This window comes from Tiliqua scincoides, chromosome 9 (genome assembly GCF_035046505.1).
Source record: "Tiliqua scincoides isolate rTilSci1 chromosome 9, rTilSci1.hap2, whole genome shotgun sequence".
Lineage (NCBI taxonomy): Eukaryota > Metazoa > Chordata > Lepidosauria > Squamata > Scincidae > Tiliqua > Tiliqua scincoides.
Window position 1 is genome coordinate 32,725,079 of NC_089829.1, and position 23,284 is coordinate 32,748,362.

At 42.8% G+C, this 23,284-nt stretch overlaps 1 protein-coding gene across 3 annotated transcripts; it reads left to right on the forward strand.

The window, feature by feature from the left end:
• The first annotated feature begins 238 nt into the window (after positions 1-238).
• On the forward strand, positions 239-22,789 carry SIAH1 (siah E3 ubiquitin protein ligase 1). 3 transcript variants are annotated; one of them, XM_066637095.1, is made up of 2 exons: positions 239-454; positions 20,743-22,789. In XM_066637095.1, the coding sequence occupies exon 2, from the start codon at positions 20,745-20,747 to the stop codon at positions 21,591-21,593; it is 849 nt and encodes a 282-aa protein (XP_066493192.1). In that variant the 5' UTR covers positions 239-454; positions 20,743-20,744; the 3' UTR covers positions 21,594-22,789. The 3 variants fall into 3 exon arrangements, with proteins under 3 accessions (XP_066493192.1, XP_066493193.1, XP_066493191.1); XM_066637096.1 differs by lacking the exon at positions 239-454 and adding an exon at positions 507-658; XM_066637094.1 differs by lacking the exon at positions 239-454 and adding an exon at positions 13,077-13,690.
• Positions 22,790-23,284: the final 495 nt, after the last annotated feature.

Sequence of the window (23,284 nt, forward strand, 5' to 3'; positions counted from 1 at the left end):
TGTGGGCATGTTGTGTGTCTTGTGGTGCGTGTGACAATCCCTGCGCGTTTATCGTCATTCTGGGCCGAGCGTGCGGGTGCAGCGACTGGTCTCCTCACAGCCACGTCCCTCTGAAGGGGACGAGCGAGGAAGAGCCGAGGAAGGCCCCCCCAGGCGTCTCCTCACCAGAGAGTCCGCCCGGCCTCGCCCCGCCCCGCCGGCGCGCGGAGAGCGCATGCGCGAAGACGGCGGGCGGGCGAACGAGGGCAAAGTCTGCCGAGGCGGCTGCTGTTGTTGTGCCCCGGGAGCGCGCACGTCGCGGCGGCGGCGCCAGGAGGCCGAGGGAAAGACGCGCCGCTCGCCCTCCTCCTTTTCTCCACACGCCGCATCGGGCGTCGACGAGCCACGCAGCCGCCCGCCCTCTTTCCGTCCGGCCCGTGCCTGGCAGGCCAGGCCGCCCAGCGCCCGCACGCAGGTGAGGGGAGGCCTGTGAGGGGCGCGCGTGCACGGCGGCGCGGTCGGGTGCGCGCCTCCCCTCCCCCCGCGCGCGCGCGCTCCCCGCCTCGCTCACGCCAGAAGGGCCTGTCTCCAGCCCGGCGCAGACTGCGGACCAGGCCCGGCCGCGGCCCCCGGAGCCCACCAGCCCTCGCAGGAGAGCGGCGACGAGGAGCAGGACCCGGTGAGGCCCCCGCGGAGGCCGGTCGCGCGGGCCCCGCTCTGCCGCCCGCCTCACCGCTCCCTTTGTGGTTGGAGGCCACCCGGCCTCGCCTTTGTGCTTCCAGGCTGCCCGCCGCGGCCCCGACCCTGCGCTGCCTGCGGGCCCCGCCGGCCTCCTCCTCCCGCGGGCGGGCCAGGCTGAGGCTGCCGTCCTCTGCACACTTACCTGGGAGTAAGCCCCATTAGCTATGATGGGCCTTACTTCTGAGTAGACATGGCTAGGACTGCGCTCTCAGGCTGCCACCCAATCCACAGTTACCTGGGAGTAAGCCTGATTGGCTATGATGGGCCTTACTTATGAGTAGACATGCATAGGTTGGGGCTCCAAGGCTGCAGTCTTGTCCACCCTTACCTGGGAGTAAGCCTCATTGACTCCAATGGGACTGCATGGCTATGATTGGGCTCAGAGGCTGTAATCCTATACATACTTTCCTGAGAGTAAGCCCCACTGACTCTAGTGGGACTGACTTCTGAGTGCATAGGATTGGGCTCTTTGCACGCCTCCCCTTGGAAGTGGGGCACATAGGAATGTGGCCGCACAGCACTATCTCCCCTCACCCTCCCTGTGCCCCTGCCTGCTGTGCTTACTTGGGAGTAAACCCCCACTATCTTCAGTGGGGGTCGCTCTCCAGCATGCTGAATGCTGAACTTTAATTGGGCTCCTTGGTGGAGAGGAATAGAAGAGTGAAAGGATAGGGAGGCTGCTCTCTCCTTTGTGCTTCCTGTGTCATTTCCTCCCCCCACTTTCTCTTTCCTTTTGTTGTCCTTCAAAACTTCTTGGGAGTAGTTTCTATCCATCCATCTATCTGGGTTAAACCAGTGGTTCCCAAACTTCTTAGCATCAGGATCCACCTTAAAAAAGAGGAAAAGCAAACTTTACCAACCACTCAAGCCTCAATTACTATGCCATATTATTTCCCCACAAGTTACAGATTGTTTAACCTTGATGCTCATAGTCTAATCTAATTGTTTAGTAGTCTAGTCTAATTGTCAGTTTTGTGACCCACCAAGGGTTGGGACCCACTTGGTGGGCCACAGACCCACAGTTTGGGAACCGCGGATTGTTTAAATCAATTGCTACGTCACCTTCCTCTTTTCTGTAGCAAGTGCCCAGGGCAGCTTGCAAATTTTTGTATAACCCAGAAACAAACAGTTAAATCAGTTAGAAACATATAGTATTTATCATTAAGTCAACTATCAGAAAGAATTTCCTTCTGGTGATCTGGTGTATGGCAGATGTCCTCACAGGACAATGTCTTTAGTGCTTTTAAAAAAAAAAGAGGGTTAGGAAACAGGTGCTCTGCCTGTAATTGTGTTTTTACTATATGTACATTTGCCCATAAAAATATATAGCCATGCACCCCACAATCCCATCTTTATTGAGAAATATGTCTCACTGTATTCAGTGGATTCCACTTTTTGGCAACTGTGCCTCCTATCACAACTCTGGTCTTGCAGCCCAATCCTGTACAAGTTTACTGGTCCCCATTAAGTTGAGTGAGGCCTCTATCTCAGGAAAGTATGTATAGGCTTGCATCTTTAATCTTTGTTGTTCTCTTTCATTCTCTTTCCCTCCCCCCTCATGTTCTAAAAGGCTGAGATGCTCCACTTGCCCTTTCTCTCTATCTGTGTGTGTCTCTATTGTTATGCACTTCTCTTCCCCCCTCCATACTTTGAAGTGTGCCTCTGTTTGACTGCACTTTCTGTGCTGTTAGGCACTGCTGCAGTTTATATGACTGTAATGCTATGTTGCTACTCTAGCTGTGTAGAGTGTAGGAATTGGTACAGTGTGGGAAGTGCTTTTTCCTGCAGTGTGTGTGGGTTTTTTACACTGCAGAAGTGGCCCCTAATCAAGGCCAGTGTGGGACAGTCCCAGGCTGGTTTTGCAATGTGAATTGCAACTCCATAAATTAGAGACAAGGCGGCCTTGTGGTAGATGTTTGCTGAAGTTCTGAATGCAAACATTTGGTCGTTCTTCTGTTTTCCTCTACTTTTTCTTCAACACAAGAAAAGTCAATTTTTGTCATACAAGTTGCCCCTTATGTTAGGGCTGTGTGATATAGGTTGCTCACCTACTGTGCAAAAATAGCAAAATGTAGTCATATTTTAAGTCTCTGAGAAGGGTGTAGAATTGCATAATGTATTACCTCACCCTTTTAAAAAAACACAAAGTTCTACACTTTTTTGTACCTTTTCTTGCCATGGCCTAGTTTTTCCTGTTCTCTGCATAAATGCAGTGTGCTTACTTTTAAGTAACTTTTGAAATAATTGGCCTTTCAAATAAATATATTTAGGATTGGTATGTTGTGGTTTGGTATTCTGGCATCAGCACTGCATGGATCTGGTGGTTCGTAAGTTACATGGTGGGAAAGAAATCATGAGGCATCGAGGTGTGTGTGAGAGAGAGAGAGAGAGAGAGAGCGAGCGCGCGCGCGCGCGCGCAAACGTTTTTAGTGATGTAGCAAAATAATGTGATGCTTTGTGTTTGTGTAGCATATTTCAGGTGTTCATAGTTGTTCCCATATACTGTCTCAATAATTCTTACAATAGCCTTGCAATAATCTAGCACTGTTGTTTTCCATACTGCAGATTGTGGGGTGGAAGGGCATGGAGCGTGAAAAAGAGGGGTTTGCCCTAGGCCACCTAGGCTGCAATCCTGTACATGCTTTCGTGGAAGTAAACCCCCCAAACATAATATGATTTACTTCTGAGTAGACACGCATAGGATTGAGCTCCTACAGCCCAGTCCTAGACGTGTCTACTCAGAAGTAAGTCCCATTAAAGTGAATGCGGCTTACTCCCAGGTAAGTGTGATAGAATTGCTGTCATAGTCTGTTAATGATGGAACTTCACAGCTCAGTCTTACAGTGCAGTCCTGTGTATGCATACTAAGAAGTAAGCCCCATTGTGTTCAGTGAAATTATCCCCAGGTAAGCATGGGTAGGATTGTAACTTTTGTTACTACATTACTCTGTTTCTTATGGATTTGTGAGAGTAATTTTGATTAAAGAAATAGAAACTTCCTTAGAGGTTATATAGGGTGTTGTACGAAGTATAGTGGAAAGCATAGAGATTAGATGACTAGAAAGCAAATAAGGTCAGTAGGTGTGTGCAGAATATTGATGGTGTGTCCTGTGCATCCAAAAATTTAAAGTACTCCTTTCTTCCATATTTTTATCTTTTCTTAAATGTATTTGAGAGGGTCTGCTCAACTCAATTATTTTTTTTTCCTTTGGGGCAATAATCTTCGTGTATGGGTTTTTAATTAAAGAACCTATTGCTGAAAATGTTCACAATGAAGCCTGAATTACAAATATACTAAAGTTATCTGTGGCAGTATTGGAGCGTTTTTGCTATGAAACTTCTCAGTTGATTACAAAATACTCAGTTCAAAAAGTTTAGGGCAGGATAATTGACACTGTTTTCCCCATTTTTCTTAAGCTAAAATAGTAGAGTAACTGAACTTTGTGGTTCACTAAACTAGTTGTTTATACCAATCAAGATTTCAACCAACCTATGAAAAGGTGGCTATTGTAGTGTAATCACGTAATCTTTAAAACTGTCTAACTCACATCTTATTACAAAGAAAGTTATAAAGCTGTCTTTAATTATGGGTTCAAAGTGACAGCCATCAATGTCTATGCAAATATGTAGAAAAATGAGAACAATCGTAATAAGTCAGTGAAATACTGAAATAAGTCAGTGAAATCATCTATGCAATACTGTCTCTAACATATCTTGTTATCTGTACTTAGATGCTTCAAATTTTTAATTGCCAGTGATACTGAGAACATACTTCAGTTCCCTCAGTTCCCTTCCTATTCTAGCAGCTTAAGGTGGTGGAAGCACTCTGATCTAATAGCTGTTGAGATTTTTCTCCTTCTCTGAATTTGACAAAGTTCTTAATTCTGTGCTTTTATCAGAGACTGAAGCTCAGGGCTTGAGTGGACACTTGATTTTTCCCAGGCATGGCAGCTATGCCATAAAGCAGGGAGAAAACACCTACTTGGCTAGAGTTGGGTGCAAGAGTTCTCCTCCAGGGCTGGGGAACAGGGTTAGTGCCTTATACCTGATCTTAAGAATTGTCAGAGTAGCTTAGCAGTTTTGGCATCAGTTTTAATGGAACTTAGAGTGCAGTTCTAACTGGCTGTTCAACCAGTGCAGGTCCCTTTGCGTTGGACTGGGAGTACTGCAAACATTCCATAAAGCACATTTGTTACTACTATGGAATAGGGAAGGCCAGTGCAAGGTTGCATGCCAGCTTCCCTGCACCAGATTCAGGTTCTGGCTGGTAAGTTTGTGCTGGCTGAGAGTAGCCAGGGTGGGGGGAGGGTGAACTGGAGGTGTTTTTGGACAGTTTTGCTGACACGCATTCAAGTAGCCCCACAGGGGTGGTTGCTGTGGGACACAGGTAAGGAGAAATAATATCCCCTTCCTTCAAGGTAGTACAGCAGCCATCTCCTAACCTAAACTGAATACGGCCTGCTTATTCCAGCGCAGGTTAGGATTGGGTTTAACTTGCATTTAGGATTGCATTAGGTTTAACTTTCAGTGGATTGCACTCATTGACCCTGTAAACAACAAGCTGCTTGTTTCATCAGATTAATAGAAAAATAAACCATTATCAAAGGTTGATTGTCATAATTGCAATGTAAAAAGAAGCTGAGAATAATCTTTAAAACAGGTTTTAAAACACAACGACCATGACCGTCACGTTGAGCAGCAGGATGTGAAGCAGCCTTTTTTTGGATAACTTTTTTTCCTCTTTACCAGCTAAAAGGTAATGTGTAAATCATACAGTTAGGGAAGGTATTATCCTTGAAGCACGTGAATGGGCACTTTGATTTCATTCTGCAACAGCAGAATACTTGCAGGATCAAGTTATGAGGCTAATTTGAAGATTTCATTAATAGACATGCCACTTAAGTGCAGCCATGGCCCTTTCATCTTATTCTTGGTGATTTCTAAACTGTTTACTTCTGAAGTGTGTATTATACTGTTCGTGGTGCCCTGACATGAACTGTTGGCAGGGATCTGTAGAGCTATTTAGGAATACAATATGTTCCAAGGACTTGTTCTTGGATTTTTGACTTTTCTTCACCATCCTACTCTCCCCTCCCCTACCATATTGCCAGCTACTTTTAAAACTTCCCTTATTTTATGATTACCACATGGTGTGGGGGGATAGCTATTTGAGAAAGAAGACCAAAGCACTCTTGGACAGGCAGAACTATTTACATGTTTCTTTGGATTCTGAAAGCTGCTGTTAGGAGGATAGAAGCATACTCAGAATACTTCAATATAGTACCAATGCAAATGGTTCAAAATCATAAGCAAGCTTAAGGAAGGGATGAAGAAGGTAATAACTGTTCTTCATTATTGTCTTTCTTTCATCCCAGAAGCAGTGAGTGCAGCCTTAGCTAATTGTCTGACATCTAGCAATTAACTTGTATCAGCTTAAACTTCTTCTGTACTCCATGTTATAAACTGCAGACTTTTAGCGCTGTTGCACTATGCTCATCTACGCACATCTCCACACCTTTTTGCTTTTAATGTCCTGTCTGATCAAGAGTTGTGGAGATCTCAAAAGTTTACTTACAATTTTGTGTCATTTTTATTAGGACCAGTCAAAATATTACTTGATTGTTGCCTTTTCTGATAGACCTGTATGACTATCTGTGATTCTAAGAAACAGAAATGTTATTGAAATCTTTTTTTCTATAAGTCCATCTTGAGTACCTCTTTTATTTTGTTCATTTTGTCTTGCTCACCTTGATTCATTTCTTGGCAGAACAGTGTATCAGCAACCAATCCCAGGTGTGTATTGGTGTTTTCACTTCATTTTGGTGACCTTTGGTATGTATAAGAGAGAGTTGCTTGTGAAATGCAAAAATCAGATTAGCCTGTTAGAGCCTATCAAAGAAACTACAGGTCAAACCTTGTTATACATGGATTTTTTTATACACAGATTTGACTCAACATGATGGCCACTGCAAATGAGAAGGAATGTGCTGATCCCTGGAGAAGGGGAAAAATGCATCTCTTTAAAATCAGTTTAAATAACTGCTTTTCTTAGTATTGTAGAGAAACAGTCATGCAAGTGATTACAGCAGTGGTTTTCAGATTGGGGTATTGCGATGCCCCAGCCAGAGAGCCCTGGCCACTTTCTCCTTAAGGGGTGGGGGCAGGGGGAGGCAGTGACACAATTCCCAGGATTGCAGATCCAGAAACACAATTCCCAGGATCCCCAGGGCTGTAGGGACTGGCATTTACTTACCTGTCCCTGCTGCAGCCCCCCGGGGGTGCGGGAAACCCTGCGTGCCTTCTGCGCGGCTCCCCAGGTCTTAAAAAATGAAAGCAGAGTGATCGTGCTCCACTTCTGGTTTTGCGGAGGTGTGGTGCGCAATTGCTCCGCTTTCACTTTTTAAGACCTGGAGAGCCCTGCAGAAGGTCCCTGCTGCAGGGACTGGTAAGTAAATGCCAGTCCCTTCGCCCCCCCCCCCTTAGTGATGCGATCCTGGGGATCGCTTTGCCGCCTTGCCCCCGCAAGGAGTTACTGTGACTCAAATTCTCCAAGAATTTGAGAACACCTGGATTAGAGGTATAACCTAATTATCTATGGATTTTTCACCAGTGAAAAAGTCATGGATTTTTCTTTCTCAACTTGATGAGAAGGGCCCTTTAAATTAAAGGAAAACAGTAATAATAGCTTTGTTAGTGAGAGAGAGAGTGCAGCCTGCTGACAATCCATCAATCATTCTCTATCCAGGCACTTAGAACAGCTTCACTCCAAGGCAAGTAACCCCTCCCTTTCCCCTGTGAGCACTTGAAAGAAAGATAATCACTTCGCTTGGGGTGAAGGGAGGGGTCACTGACTTGGAGTGAAGCCCTTCTAAGTGCCTGGAGAGAGACTGATTGTTGGATTGACTGTCTTACATCACAGAGGTCAGCTGTTTTTAAACCGCTTAGCAAAGGGACTTTGTTTTTTTTTAAATGGATTTGTTTTAATGGATTTTTGCCATCCATGTAAGTTCAGGGAATGGAACCCTCCTGAATAATGAGACTCAGCCTGTATATTGGGCAAATTGGGTTACCTACAGGGCTGGGAAAAATATTTTAGATATTTTAGGTTTCTTGTTGCCAGTGTCAGATTTTTGAGAACCAGCATTGGGTTTGTAGGTGCTGCTTGCTGAAACAGTGTTTGATTCTTAGGTACCTGTGTCAGTTTTGTGGGCACCTAAAGCGGCTCCATACTTGTAACTTAGCATGTTCTAACTTCAGTTCATATCTAATGTTAATCACTGTGCCTCAGGACAGATAGTTTCACTGCTAGGTGCAAACCTTAATCACAGTACTTCTTACCTGTAGAGAAACTTGCATAGCATAGTCCAGGTGCATGAGCCAGATTGGCAGGTGTTGTATATTGTATGACAAATGTCCACCAAAGGTTGGTTTTTATTCAACACTGAAGATTACATAGAAAATATTTGCCTTCAAATATTGAAATGTGTCTTCAATTGTGAGGCTGGAAACGTAATTAAATGATACATACAAAGCAACCTGAAAGCTTTGGCTGTTGGTATATTTATAAAAAGAAAGTGATGGACCTGTATTTAACTGAATTGATTTACTCTATAATTCTCAGCTTACATATTTCAAAGAAGAAACCGTTTGTTTTAGTGGAACAGTTTTGAAGTTACTGCTGATAAGTTACAGCTTTAATTGGGAATGACTAGTTTGAGACCCTGCAGGATGTAGTTTTGTGAAGAATTGCTAAAAAATAATCGCTATGCACTTGGAGCAGTCTGATTTTTGAGTAATAGTGAAACTAATTTACAGAATTATGCTTGGAACCGCCTACTGGAACACTTGCAAGATGTTTCCTCCCTCTCTTCCTTCAGATCTCTTAAAATCCATCTTTATTAGTTCTTCTTATTATTATCTTTTCCAATAAGGCTTTGGCACTACACCTTTTTCCTTTTTCCTACTGTAACTAAGCTTAAGTGTGTGCAACTGAAACAACTGCATAGGCATTCCCTGTTTATCCTGTCTCCATTCTGCCCCCCATCTATACCTACATTGTAAGCCCCCAAGGTCAGAGACTTGATTCACTCTGTGCAATCACCAGGCACATGGATAGTGATGATGATTATTTAAATATATATTATAAAATTATGACTATTATAATAATTGTCAAACTGGACTTAGAACCTGTCCCATCTCAATTGATTGGGTTGGGTAAATATGTTAACTGTTAACTGTCCTATTCTGTCCTTGGTCACCAAAAAGTTTAGAAGAAAAAATGCAATTTCCAGAAGATGCTAAAGTTTTAGCGAGTATTGTATGGGGCAGATAACTGGTGTAGAGAATTGTATAAAGTGGTCCTTTTTATTTTAAAGGTTCTGATGGAACATAAAGTTAAATATGATTATGTTGGAACCAGACGGTTAGGACTCCAAAGTCACCAGCAGGTCCTTGAATTGAATCCCTGGGCTCGCTATTACCTGTTGTTTGTTTATCGATCTCATTGTGATGCAAGGTAAAGTAAATACTTGTTGCATCATGTAAGCCTCAAGCTGAATGCTGGTGTAAATCCTTGCAGTGTTGTGGTAAGTCTTAAAGTGCTGAGTACATTTCAGATTTTCGAATAAACTGGACTTTCTTTAAGAAAAGAGCATTCGCCGATGCAGCATTTAAATGAATTCACCTATTCATAAATAAATCTTACTTTGTACTTTTTTTCTTGAGGAGTGTAGCTTAGCACAACCATGCAATTATTATAACTATATGGTGCCTTGGAGTACTGAGGTGCTTTTTAAATTGTTTGCACAGGTAGACATATTGTGTGAGAACAGGTACTCTGATGCTTACCATCAGTCGCTGAAGCTTGCACACCTGCTTGTAGTCTGACAGTAGCCTTGATGTGTGTAGGTCTTCCCAAGGTTAGTCTTTAACCCCCCCCCCCAAATAAATAAATAAACCACTGCTGGGATCTTTAGGTGTCGACTGCAGATCTCCTCCTCCTGGAAGCAGCTTTCTGTGATGCAGTGCAAGCTGCTCCACACTTCAGGAGAGTTTAGCAACAGCTTCTAACATAGTAAGCAGCTGTTGTTAAGGGTGGGGGGAATGGGAAGGAGAACTCCAGGGTGTTCATGCAATCCATTATACATGCCAAAAGGTCTCTTTCACGGCTACTGTTGATGGCATCATCTCTTTCAAGAGTTGCAACTTGGAACTTTGTTCTAACATCAAAAGAACCCTTGTTTAAATAAGCAGTCTTTAAAAAATCACAGGAATTACTTTAACTATATGGGAGACCAAATATGAAGTGAGGATGAACTGCAGTATATTTTTATGTGGATAATTTTGTAGATGTATTTGATGCTGTTACTATATTATCTTTTACTAGAGACTAGCTGTTTAACTTCATTATTTATGTTCTTTGTTTAAGACGTACTGAAAGTTAAAACTTGCTGAAAAATTTTCTGATAGGAGTTGGAAAAACTGTATTTTGTTTTCTTTATTAAGAAACTATTTGTTTTGTTTTTTGTGTTCTTTAATTTGTGTAATTAAAAATATCTAAATTACAGTGATTTGGTAATACATTTTATTAGGTAGGTGTTTTAAAAAAATGTAGGAGTTTTAAAAAGAGAATTGGTAGCCTAAATATAATAATAAATCATAAATAAGATGACTATAAGATTACAACATAGGTGTTGCAGCAGTCCATAAACTTGTAGTCACTAATGTGTGTTATGGTCTACTTATGTGGATTTCTGTCTAGTAGATTTTTTTGCAATCTACCATTACTATTTTGGCAAACATTTCTATGTACATTTTCTCCAGTGTGATTGTTGTTGAGAGATACAAAACAGAATAAACTTTGAGAAGGTCTCAAAATGTGACTTCTGTTTAAGTTCAAACCTGCATACGAGTCATTTTGAAAGAGTTTGCCAGGGTATTATAGGTACAGTACACTAACTGGGAAATGCAAGCATCTCACATTCTGTACTAAAATAGTAACATCTCTGTCCTATTTTTGAGCATACCAGATTTGTGTCTGGAAGTGGGTAGTAAGTAAGTTGCTGTGGGTGTACATATTCAGGTCACTATTTAGATGTGGGTGGAGAGTTGAGATTTTTTAAATGCACAACCTGCAAAACACGACATGTATCACCGTAAGAGCAAATAACTGCCACAGTTTGGACTTCAGTTTGTTGAACTAGACATGTGTGGGTTCTCCGTGTTCATTTGAAACAAACCTGGAAAGTGCCAATATGAGAAGAGTTTGGAAGAAGGGAGTTTAGTTTGGCTATGAGATCTCTGGGGTGAAGCCTCAAAGTCCTTGGACATGATCATGAACCACCTCCACCCAAGGCAATCTGAGAACAAAGTAAGGCCACATGTTTGGTCCTGGTCTGACCAGGTGAGAAACACTTAAGTCTGAAGGTGTTGGTGGCCTTTTGGGTCCCATTGCTTAAAACGTGGATGACAACCCTGCCCCATTAGTTGGTTGTTTTGGCAGTGGAGCGTTGCTCCAACACATGCTAACAGTCAGCAGATGACTTCAGACCCTCTTGAGACTAGAGATGTTTCTTCAACCCCCAAAACTTCACTGTGATGTTTTGGACTTTGGTTTGCTTGCAGGATAATCTACCTGTGTGGTTTGTCCGCTTTCTTATTACATTATTTATTCATACAAATTCCTGAAAGAGTGTAAGCTGTTAGGAATATGGCTCTATGAATCTTCAGAGCCTGCAGTTGTTTCCTTCATATGTCATCACAGCGTAACGCGTTGCCATTGGTGCTATGCCTGGCATTGTGTGTATGGTAACTGTCAGCCTTTGTTTACTGCAGAGTGTGCAGCATATGTCCCAGGGCTGCAGGCACCCTCCCTCTTTTCCTTGGGACAGAATTTGGGCCACTTACAGTCTCTGTTGTTCTGCTAGCACAAGTTCCTCATACTAGATGAGGCTCTGTCCTCCCTCACGGTTCCTGGCCCCTCTGGAATCTTTCCCACCAGCGCTGTCTTGGAGGATGATAATGATGATCATTTTTTAATATTCCATTTGAACGTGTGAAATGGTCCGAGTCCATTTTGCTCAGTATAATCTACTCTGGCAACGACACTTCAGGGTGACAGGCACCTGCTGCTCTGAGTAAATGCTCGGGGTTGTATTTGGAGGCTTCTACATGCATATGCTACACTGCTGAGCTATGAGCCCTTACTACAGAGAGGGTGTGCAAGATCGGTCTCTCCCCCTCTTGCACATTCACGCAATACATTTCTTCCAGGGAAGAGAACCAGCCAGTGGAAGAGTCATGATTTCTTTGCCTAGCACTTTGGTGTGTGTTTGTGGTACACATGTCTGTTGTGACCAAGGTGACCAAATGTTCTCTTTTCCCAGGACGTGTCCTCTCTTTTAGCCTTGTGTCCTGGAAAAGAACTTAAATGTACTCCTTTTCCATGTGAGTGGTCCCTGCATAGCCTTTTTGTAATTAATACATTCTATATAATAAATTATGTGTAACAGTTTTAAATTTAATAATATAGTGTTTAACCACATGAAATGAATATACAAGTGTTTTTAGTTTTTAATTTGCCATGTCCTACATTTTTCTTGGGTGTCCTACATTTTGGCGTGCCTTGTCCTCTTGCGATCATGACATTGTTTTAAATTTAAATTTATTAAATTTAAATTTAATAATATAGTGTTTAACCACATGAAATGAATATACAAGTGTTTTTAGCTTTTAATTTGCCATGTCCTACATTTTTCTTGGGTGTCCTACATTTTGGGGTGCCTTGTCCTCTTGCGATCATGACATCTGGTCACCCTGGCCTTGACCAGGTCCCGAAGTATCTGGTGGTACCTTTGATTCAGCAAAGGCCTGTAGCCAGAATCGGAGAGTGGAGGTCAAAAGCTGCCTTGGGCGGGCTGACTCAGGTTACAATCCTATCCGCACTTTCCTGGGAGTAAGCCCATTGACTAATGGGACTTACTTCTGAGTAGACATGCATAGGCTTGGGCTGTCAGGCGAGTGCTGCTGGTCATGCTTGGCGCTGCTCTCTTTTGCAGATTAATCCTGCTGGGCAGGAAAGAGAGTCCTTAGACTGGGTGGCGGCGAGGGGTTGGGCGAGCCGGAGCCCTCCTTTGCAGCAGCCAGGGAGCCGAGAGCCGGGCCAGCAGTGCGTGGCAGGCAGGCAGGGGAAGGGCCCTTTGCTGCGCTCAGCACTCTGCTGTGATGGATGTTCGCGTTCGCTGCTGCAAGCGCAGTCCGGCTGATCATGTGAGGCTGCTACGCCAGCCAGCCTCTCCCTCCCTCCCTGGGCCGAGGCGGGACACCGCCTCCCTCCCTTCCTCCCGCCGCCCCTTGCAGCCTGGTGCGAGGAAGAGCTGGGGCAGAGCAAGCAGGCTTCCTTCAGCAGCCAATGGCTCGACCACACGAAGCACCGGCCTGAACTCTGGAGTCCCCCTTCCTCCTTCTGGAGTGGGTGGGGCGCCTCCTTCCCTGGGCACCTTTGTCGCCAGATCGAAGACCACAGCCTGGGCAAGAGGAGAGGCTGGTTTGCTCGGGTGGGTTCTAAGGAGGCTTCCTAAGCAAGGTGGATCTACCCGGAGACTGCCCAGATCTGTGCCTTTGTATCCTTCTGCGTCTCCCCCTTCCTTCCCCTTTTACTTCGGATTACTTCGGAAACTTTCCTGGAAGGAAACGGAAAGGGGAGACCTGCTCTCTACGCCCTTGCCTTGTTCAGTGAACTGCGTGCCTCGCCTGGATTGGTGCCCCCTTCTGGGTATCGTGTGGCTCTGTCTGCCTCCAAGCCCAAAGATTCCAGGAGGGGCCTCTGTTGTGGATTGTTTTTGTTTCTATGGAGAAGCGCAATGAACAGCTCTACTCCTCATGACGGGGAAATCCGCCTTCAGTTTCTTATATGCGTGGAAAGGAGTCCTTGATACGTGTCTGCCTGGAAATAAAACCAGCAAAAGAAAAGGTAGCAATTCTAAAGCCTACAAATTTGGAAGGACTTGCTGTTTATGGCAAAGGGTATCGGTTTCCTTGTTTGGAAACATCTTTAAGTAGTGTGTTAGTAGACAAGTATGCTGGCTGGCCCTGCAATTTTTGGTTCAAATGACAGAGCTATGTTTTGTTTTCACAAAAAATCCTATAGATGTGAAATGTTTTCCTTCACTCATGTTTTTATTTTTCTTCAGATTCTCTGCATGTGAGGTAGAAACATGGGAATAAAAGCAACTGCTAAATTCTCTTTAGCTAATCCACAAGCTGTTTGCAGTTTTTTCATTGGCAAATAAGTTGCACCACTATGAAATCAAGTATGCTTGGTGCTATAGTGTCAGGCACCTGATTTAGAGGCCTAGATCCAAACACATGTTTCTTTCTGAAGCCCTACCAATTATCGATTCAGCTAAAATGCTTTTGTCTACTTAGTAAAGTCAAAAGTAGTTCTTTGGAGAAAATATAAACAAGGGTTTATTTGACTGTACCTGAACAAAGCAGGATGCATTAAACCTTCTCTATTCAGCCTGCGCAGACATCCTAGAAATACTTTGCACAATGGAATTTTGCTATGTGTGGGTGGGAAGGAACAAAATAGTTGTACTTCTCACGTGATATCTGACTCAGACTGATTCTTGCAGTGCAGTAGTACCAGGACATGATGTGAAGTCTTGGTGCAGTCATAATATAGATGTAGTTGTAGTTTGAATTTTTAAAATTTGTTTTAGGCTTTTCCACATCCTGTTTCTTGTGTTTTTCGTGATTGATGACTCACTGGCTACCCAGGATTCTCCTTGTGCATAGATCAGCTTTCCACCTCCAAAATAGCTGGCTCTTGCATGCAAGTCCTACCAAACTGATTCATTTTGCTCTTGGAGATTTGTGTAAAGGTTTTGATGGCTGAAAATGGCCATGGTTGTGATTTTTTAAAAAAATTAATGTAATAGTATATTAAATATGATCTAATGGTAGATATAACAAAAGTAAACTTGAATCTGTTTCACATATGTTTATTAAACTGTGGTGACTTTAGACAAGCTTTACTCTGCTTTACTGTGCTACCTTGACAACCACAAGATAATGTCAGAGTCCAAAGTAGTACTCTTGACAGTGTCAGCTTAATTTGGTTCCAGGCTTGTGCTGGAGGCAGGCATAAGTGAGAATAATTATTACTTTTAAAATAATTACGTACTTAAAAAAAAACACCACCATCATCATTCAAGAGTGTTTGATAGCTAAGCAAGAAAAGCAGTGCAACTTGGTCCCTTCAGGGAGAAAGGTGGGGTAAAAATACTGTAAGTAAATAAATAAACTGCAACATGGCTACAAAAAAAGTACAGCTACCTAATTTGCCTGGTCTTGCTCCTGTGATAATTTCAGTATTAGCTGTTTCACTTCAATAGCATCTGCACATGCTTTTCAGTTGAGGTTTAGTTACTTCTCCTGTTTGCTGTCATCAAGAAAATTTTGTGACTATTTTGTAAAGCTTTGTAATGGATAAAGGAATATGGAGATATAAGCATTTGAAAAAAGACACAGTTTGGGTGTTCTGAAGTTACTCTTTAATTCTCATCCTGTTAATAAAATCAGATTTAACAACAGCTTATAGCAAAGGGTGAATGCTACTGTGGCAGGGCTAACTCTGGCTGTCAATTACTGTATGAATAAGTGCTAGTGTAAACAATCTATTCTTTCACAATGGCTAAGTGAATTCTTCCATTGAGTCAAATACTATTTTGTTTTAAACCGAACTCTTACATATTAATGGGTGATGGCTCAGACACAGGTGTTCAGAGCAGTAGTGAGAAAGATGGATCAAGTTCTCATTTGATAACCCAACAATCAGGCCTTACTACCTGGTGCCTAGAGAACAAAAGAAATACTTGGACAGGCTGTATTGATTGATTTGCAGTTCACCTGACCCTGTTCAGAGAGAAACTTGGGGCTCAGGTATCAAGCTTTTTATTAAAAATAAAAATGACAAACCTTTGTAATGTTTTGGCATTTACAGACCTTTTGTAATACTCATGCCAAACTGGAGATTATGCTTGCAAAGCACAGTTAGAGATGAGTTGTAGCTCAGTGGTGGAGCACTTTGTTTGTATGTAGAAGGTCCAAATTCAGTCCTGGTAGAGCTGCACAATACCCCTGTCTGAAGCCCTGGGGAGCCTCTGCCCATTGCTGTCAACAGCACTGAACTAGATGGTTTGAGTTAGGATAAAGTAGCTTCCTAGACTTCTAGATCAGAGATGTCAAATTCATACAGAGGGCTGAAGTAAGCATTCATGGTGCCTGCTGAGGGCTGGAAGTGACATCATTAAGCTGAAAGTGAATTAAGCAGAAGATGGCCAGAAATCAGCACTTTGTTCTCACATAGAAACTCATGAGCTGCAAATGACAGAAGAGAAAATGTGCAAATGTTGTTCGTATTTTCAAGATATGAGAGAGTCCAGTTATCAAGCTGGGAGAGCCCAATTATAATGGGGGCCCGATAAATTGCTTCCAGGGGCCATATTCAACCTGTGGGCCTTATGTTTGACACCTCTGTTCTAGATCAGTTCAGTTTACTGTGGATTGCAGCACAATCCTGTACATGTCTACTCAGAAGTCCCATTTTGTACAGTTGGGCTTACTTCCAGGAGAGTGTGCATAGGATTGTAGCCTAGCTCTTGTTACTGGTGGCCAGGGACTTACGGTGTTCAGCCCTCTCTGAATGAGACTCCATGTCTTGCTGAAAACTTTATCAAAACTGAAAGGTGGAGTGTTATTCTGAGCAAGGACTGCCAGAAAGTTTGCAACGCTTTTGTTAATAAGTTTCATATAAAATCTAATTCTGTGAATGACAGTGGTTCTCAAACTGGTGGGTTGTGACCCACCAGTTTGTGTGATGCTTCCCCCATCCCTTTAAGGGGTGGGGAAGAAGAGATGCAGTGACGCGATCCCAAGGATCACGTCACTAAGGGGGGGGGCGAGGGAGGGTGCTTTCCACTTACTTGTAACTAGGTAGGGCTGCTGGAGAACACGGGGTGCAGAGAGCCCTCCGCAGGACTCCCCAAGGCTTGGAATGTTCAGTAAAAGCAGGCGCAAAGCACTTCTTTTTTGCAGGAGCTGCTTTGCACCTACTTTTACAGAAAATTCCAAGCCTTGAGTAGCCCTGCGGAGGGCTGTGTAGGGCTCCCTGCACCTCCTGCAACATCCAGCAGACCTACCTAGTTACAAGTAAGTGGAAAACACCCTCTTTCACTCCTCCCTAGTGATGCAATCCTGGGGATTGCAGCGCTGCCCTAGCCCCTCCCCTGCAAACACTTACTGAGGGAGTAAAGCTCCCTCAAAGTTTGAGAAATGCTGGTGTGTGACATTCCTATGGCATTCCTAAGGACAAACCAGACTTTGATCCAGTATAGGGTCTGTTTTTATAGGACATCTGATGCTCATGATTTTTGCAATGCTCATAGAGATTAAGATTATATTGGAACAGGTTGTTCACTGTTCTGGATTCGGTCTCATTAGCAGGGTTCTGAACACTGTATGCTGTTGTTCATAGCAAAATGTTGTGAGAATTGGCCCATAAACTAACTCTTGAGTTATCACTCAGCAAGCTAAGACTGCAAGTCTATACACGCTTACTTGGGAGTAAGTCTCATTGCACATAGACTTATGTCTGAGTAAACATGCATAGGATTGCACAGTGGATCAGTGGTTTCCAAAGTCATGGGTCATGACCTACTATTGGGAGCCAAACTTGGGCCATTCCCCCTTAGGGAAGTGGCCCGGGTATGGATCCCCGACAATGCCACAGTGATTGCGGCACTGTAGGAACCCAGGGACATCCCCACATACCTGGGGGCGTCCTGCAGTCTCGGGGGGGGGCGGTCCTGGAGTCTTGCAGCCGCCCCTGTAACCCTCTGTGCAACTGCAATGAGCTCCGATCTGCTGTCAGAGCTCACTTCTGGTTTGCACAAAGTGAACTCTGATTGCAGATCAGAGCTCATTGCAGCTGTACGGAGGGTTGTGGAGGTACATGGGGATGTCCCTGGGTCTCTGTGGCACTGTCAGGGCAACCCCACGCTGTTCCTGCCCTTCCCCCCGCAACAACTTAGAGCAACCCCAACATCCGAGTAGGACTTTGGGAACCGCTGCTGTAGAGGATTGTGTCTACCAAAGATGACTACTTCAAAACTGAATGTTCTGATAGGATCCAAGAGATTTGGGGTAACTTGCTACTTGTGGGTGGATGTATTGCACTTCCAGATTCATATGATAAAGCGATGTGGAAATGTGGCATACAGGTCCAACCTTGTTATACATGGATTTGACTTAACACTGGTGGCCACTGCAAATGAGAAGGAATGTGCTGATTCCTGGAGACGGAAAAATGCATCCCTTTAAAATCACAAACTTCTTTTCTTACTGTTGTAGAAAGTCATGCAAGCGATCATTCCATTCTTCAGCTGATCCAAAGGTAGGGGTCTCTTTGCATTTCTGATTGCTGTCTGCCTCTCTACAACAGTAAGAAAAGTTGTTTTTAAACCATAATTGTAAAGGGACTCACTTTTTAATTTTTTTTAAAGTGCTTTTATTTAACACATTTCACGGTATCAGCAGGGCGTCCCAGAATCAAACCTCTGTGGATGTCAAAGCACAACCTTATTCCATTAGGAGCAGTGGAGGAGCAAGAAACCTGGAAGTGGGTCCTTAAACCTATTTTTCCACTGCTTTATTATCACTGACTTTTTTTTTAATTCACCAGGGGTTCTGAAACGGAACCCCAATGGATAACAAGGGACGACTTGTATCTCTACATTATTACAATATTTGGAATTGAGCAGTGGTTGAGCTTGCCGATGTGGATGTGGTGTCCAATGATTGGGCTTGTGTGCATGTAGTGGTGGTTGCCTTTTAAGGTGGAAGCACCCAAATAAACACCTTGTTCTCCCAGCACTGGATTGTCTACATGTGTCTTTCATAGGACTGTTCCTTGATTAAAGAGAAGATTGATTACAGTTTCTGTTGATTGATATAGAGATAGGTTCTGAAAGGGTGGGTGGGTTTGCTTTGCTTTTAGATGCATGGCCAGGTCCTACTGAGAGAGGAGGAATGATTCTTCATAGATGATGTCTCTCACCTGTTTGAGGTACTTGCAGAAATCCATTTTAAAATGTACTTCCTGTTTAGTTGGGAACACAATTCATATTGCAAATGTTGCTTAATCTAACAGATCAGTCATTGAAATACGACCCTTCCTCCAGTTTTCCTATTCTGCCTAAAATGGCATTATAAGCTTTTTAGCCTGCATTATGTGTTGTCTATCAGATTGTCGAGGCTGCCTGCATTCTCTTAGGTATTTATTACCACTGCAACCACTGAAAATGTTGCCATATGGCTAGGGAGATATGTTGCTAAAATATTTTGACTAATATGAAAAACCTACTGTAAGCCGTTACTTTGCTTGTAGTATGATAAACAAAATATTGAGACTTTGCTTTGTATAAACCCTTGTAAAATAGTTTTACTGATACGTCCAGCGGGAGTTGGTGTCATTCTTTTTGCTTGTCTTCCTAAGGTGGCAGTGATCTTTGCACTGCAAATATTGTAGCAAAATGGCTAATTGCTGCATAGGGTGTGTTGAATAAGTGCTTTGAATGTATGGAGGAGCACGTCTCTTCAAACATCAAAGAACTGATTTATAGAAGCTCTGTGTTTAATTAGACCAATTTTGCAATGTTAGAAAGCACAGCTTCATCTTTTCTCAACAACATCATTCTTGATGAGGCCCACAGGTGCATGCTTTTGTCTCTGTCGGGTAAAAATGTGCATGAATGTAGGCCAAACTGATTGAATCTATGGTATTGCAGTTACCTGTAGCTTTTGCTTCCTGTTGTTGTGTCAGGAGAATTATTGCTGCAGTCCTGGTTTTCTTGTTACCACACCCTAAATAGCACAATCATAGGATTGATGGAATCAACACACACACACAAGTTTTCTGAGCAAGTTCCTGAAACAATGTTACCTTTTTATTCAGGGAAATAATAATTCTGTGTGTTTCCATGCAGAAACTCCTTCTGAATTTTTGTGCTACTTATTCTTCATATGGCTAGTTGCCATATATTTTTTAATTCCTTCTTTATACTTCATAGATACTTTGGCTGTTGTTCAGACTCACTTGAGCACAATTAAATTCTATTGCTTTCAGTTACTTAAAAGCATGTTTGTTATCTTTGTGTTTAACACAGATCATATCTGGTTTTGTTTCCAGTAAAAGATATTGTTAAATATAACTATTTTATATTTATTGGGTCACTCATTTAAGTTCACTGATAGTACATTTAGGGCAAACAGAAGAAAGTACAGTAGACTTCCAGTAATCTGGTACCTTTGGTACTGGAGTGGTGCTGTATTATCAGATATTCTTGACTGTCAGAAAGTTGTGATAGCTGTTTGGAACTTCCATGTGGAGAGGTTGTATGCCCAAGGCCAGCAGTTGCTAGGCAGCACCAATAAGGGAGGGTAATTGCCTTCATGGCAATCATATGGGTTTATTGGATGCATCGTCCCCACTTTGTCTTGTCATGGTGACTGTTCCATCATGCTTTAGTAAATGGTGATGAGGACACCAAGCAACTTCTTTAGCTTGGAGGCAGGACAGATAATCCCTCCAGTTACTCTTGAGCTCGAGCTTCAACCTTTTATATACTTACCTGGAAACACACTCCACTGAGCATAATAGGGCTTTCTTCTCTGTACGCATGCATAGAGTTTTGTTGAAGGGGCAGATCAATGAAGGCTGAGGCCAGCCAGATTTGTGGAGCTGTGCCCAGAAGCATCTATTTGACTACAGTGATACAAGATGTAGGACTAGATGGACTTTATCCATGAAGGCTACTCTTGTATTCAATAATTGTCTTCTCCCCCCCCCCCCCAAGACAGGCTGAAGTTGTTTTTATAATTTGCAAGTAGCTATTGTGATTAAAAGCATTCAAATTCCTATTTATATTCATTTTCTGTTCTTTCTGTGTTCTTTCCCCCCAGAAATGAGCCGTCAGACTGCTACAGCACTTCCGACAGGTACCTCCAAGTGTACACCATCCCAGAGGGTGCCTGCGTTGACTGGCACCACCGCTTCCAACAATGACTTGGCTAGTCTCTTTGAGTGTCCTGTGTGTTTTGACTATGTACTGCCACCTATTCTGCAGTGCCAAAGCGGCCACCTTGTTTGTAGCAACTGTCGTCCCAAGCTCACATGTTGTCCGACCTGCCGAGGCCCACTGGGCTCTATTCGTAACCTGGCTATGGAAAAAGTTGCCAACTCTGTACTGTTTCCTTGTAAATATGCCTCCTCGGGTTGTGAGATAACCTTGCCCCACACCGAAAAAGCAGACCATGAAGAGCTCTGTGAATTTAGGCCTTATTCGTGTCCTTGCCCTGGTGCTTCTTGTAAGTGGCAAGGCTCACTGGATGCTGTCATGCCCCATCTCATGCACCAGCATAAGTCAATAACGACACTACAGGGTGAAGATATAGTTTTCCTTGCTACAGACATTAATCTTCCTGGTGCAGTGGACTGGGTGATGATGCAGTCTTGTTTTGGCTTTCATTTCATGTTGGTATTGGAGAAACAAGAGAAGTATGATGGTCACCAGCAGTTTTTTGCAATTGTACAACTGATAGGAACACGGAAGCAAGCGGAAAATTTCGCTTACCGCCTCGAGTTGAACGGTCATAGGCGGCGATTGACTTGGGAAGCGACGCCTCGATCGATCCACGAAGGGATTGCAACTGCCATTATGAACAGTGACTGTCTAGTCTTCGATACCAGCATTGCACAGCTTTTTGCCGAGAATGGTAATTTAGGCATCAATGTGACAATTTCAATGTGTTGAAAGCGCAATCCCAACATTTTCAGGCCAGTGAAACCCTCCATTGCATTCAGTTTCATAGAAACCATCTTTTGACTGCCAGGTGTGAATAATTTGGTAGGAAAAGATTAGCGCATATGAAGGTAAATTAATGGGAAGGCTGTTAAAGTACAGGAAACAGTTGCATGTAATAACACTAATATATTTAAAATAAGTCAGCAGTAAACCACTGAGAAAAATATATATATATGTGTGTTTGTATATATATATATATATATATATATATTATATATATATACCCAAAATGGGCATCTTTTTGTATTGAGGATTCTACAAAAAGTGTTGTAAAATAATTCTAAACTTGTTTGTAGATTGATTGTACGTTTGACAAAGATACTGTTTTGTGTTTCATTTGTGTTCTTTTCCTTTGACTGACAAGCCATGCAGGGCGGTCTGGTGTCCGGCCGCTACTCCCCTCTCTTCTCCTTGCACTTCCTCCTCCCTTTGTAAGTCACTACATAGTATTGCTGCTGTTCCTGTGTAAATTTTCCGTGTATTTGCTAATTTTTATTAACTTCTAGTTTTTCATTAAATAAATGACTTTCTTTTCTGTAATTCAGGTTTTTCTTTATTTTGTATCTTGAAATTTAATAACTGGTGCCCTTGTCTGATACACGGTAAAGTGTATATTTCTGTATATTTTGTTTAAAAAAAATGGGGGGGAGGGGGTGCAATCCTGCAATTGATACAGATAAGTCCCATGGATCAGTATGGTACTTATGCTTGAGTAGCTGTGTAGGATTGAAGCTCTCTGTCTCTTTCCAGTAATCCATTCAAGGGTATTGTTTGTTCATTCAACTATTTTGTAAGTTATGGTCTCTAAAGGAGGCTCTTTAGGAGGCTCTAAAGAGGAATGGTAAATTCCTAAAAAGGCATCTCTCAAATTGTAGATGCCTGTGTACTTGCGATCAGACATTAACATCTGCAGAATTTTTTTTGAGAATGTTCTAATTTAAAATAAGTGGAAGTTTAGGCATATTTTCAAAGGAATTTAGAGGCATTTAGACATTTGAAGTCATTCTTGTATTTATTGGTGTGCAGTACAAGAAGGCATTGTCTATACAGTATTTGTAACTATAAATACAGGCCATTTTGTTTAAAAGAAGCAGTTGAAAAAAGCTGTTTTGGGTTTTTTTAAAATTCTGTCATTAAAAGAATTCCTGGCAAACTGCAAATGCTTAGTGATTTTTTGCCTTTATGGAATGGAATATTACTCCTAATTCCTTGTCCTTTAGTCCAAGGATGGTGCCTGTTCTTGCCCCAAAGGAAAACTGACAGTTAAGGCCTGGAGGCGTTCTCTTTGTTATTGCAGGCCATTGTCTGAAAGCTTGTCCGACTGTTCAATTTTTTTTCCTGGAGCAGTACTAGTTGGTGTTTGAGATTCAACATGCAAGGCCTGGGCTTATGCGTCTATTTTCCAGAAATTAAGCCTATATGCTTCCCATCTCTTTGTTTTGTTTGTTAAAGCTATACCAGTTTTCTGTGGATTTTTGCACACATTTCAATGATGGATATTTTAAAGATTATTTGGGGGGGGGAGTTTGCTTATAAAGAATTACAGTGGTTTGTAATGATGCTCTGCTTATCAACATGATGTATTCATTTAGCACTGTAAAGGTGGGGTTTGTGTGGGAATGGAAACTACCTTTTTGAGG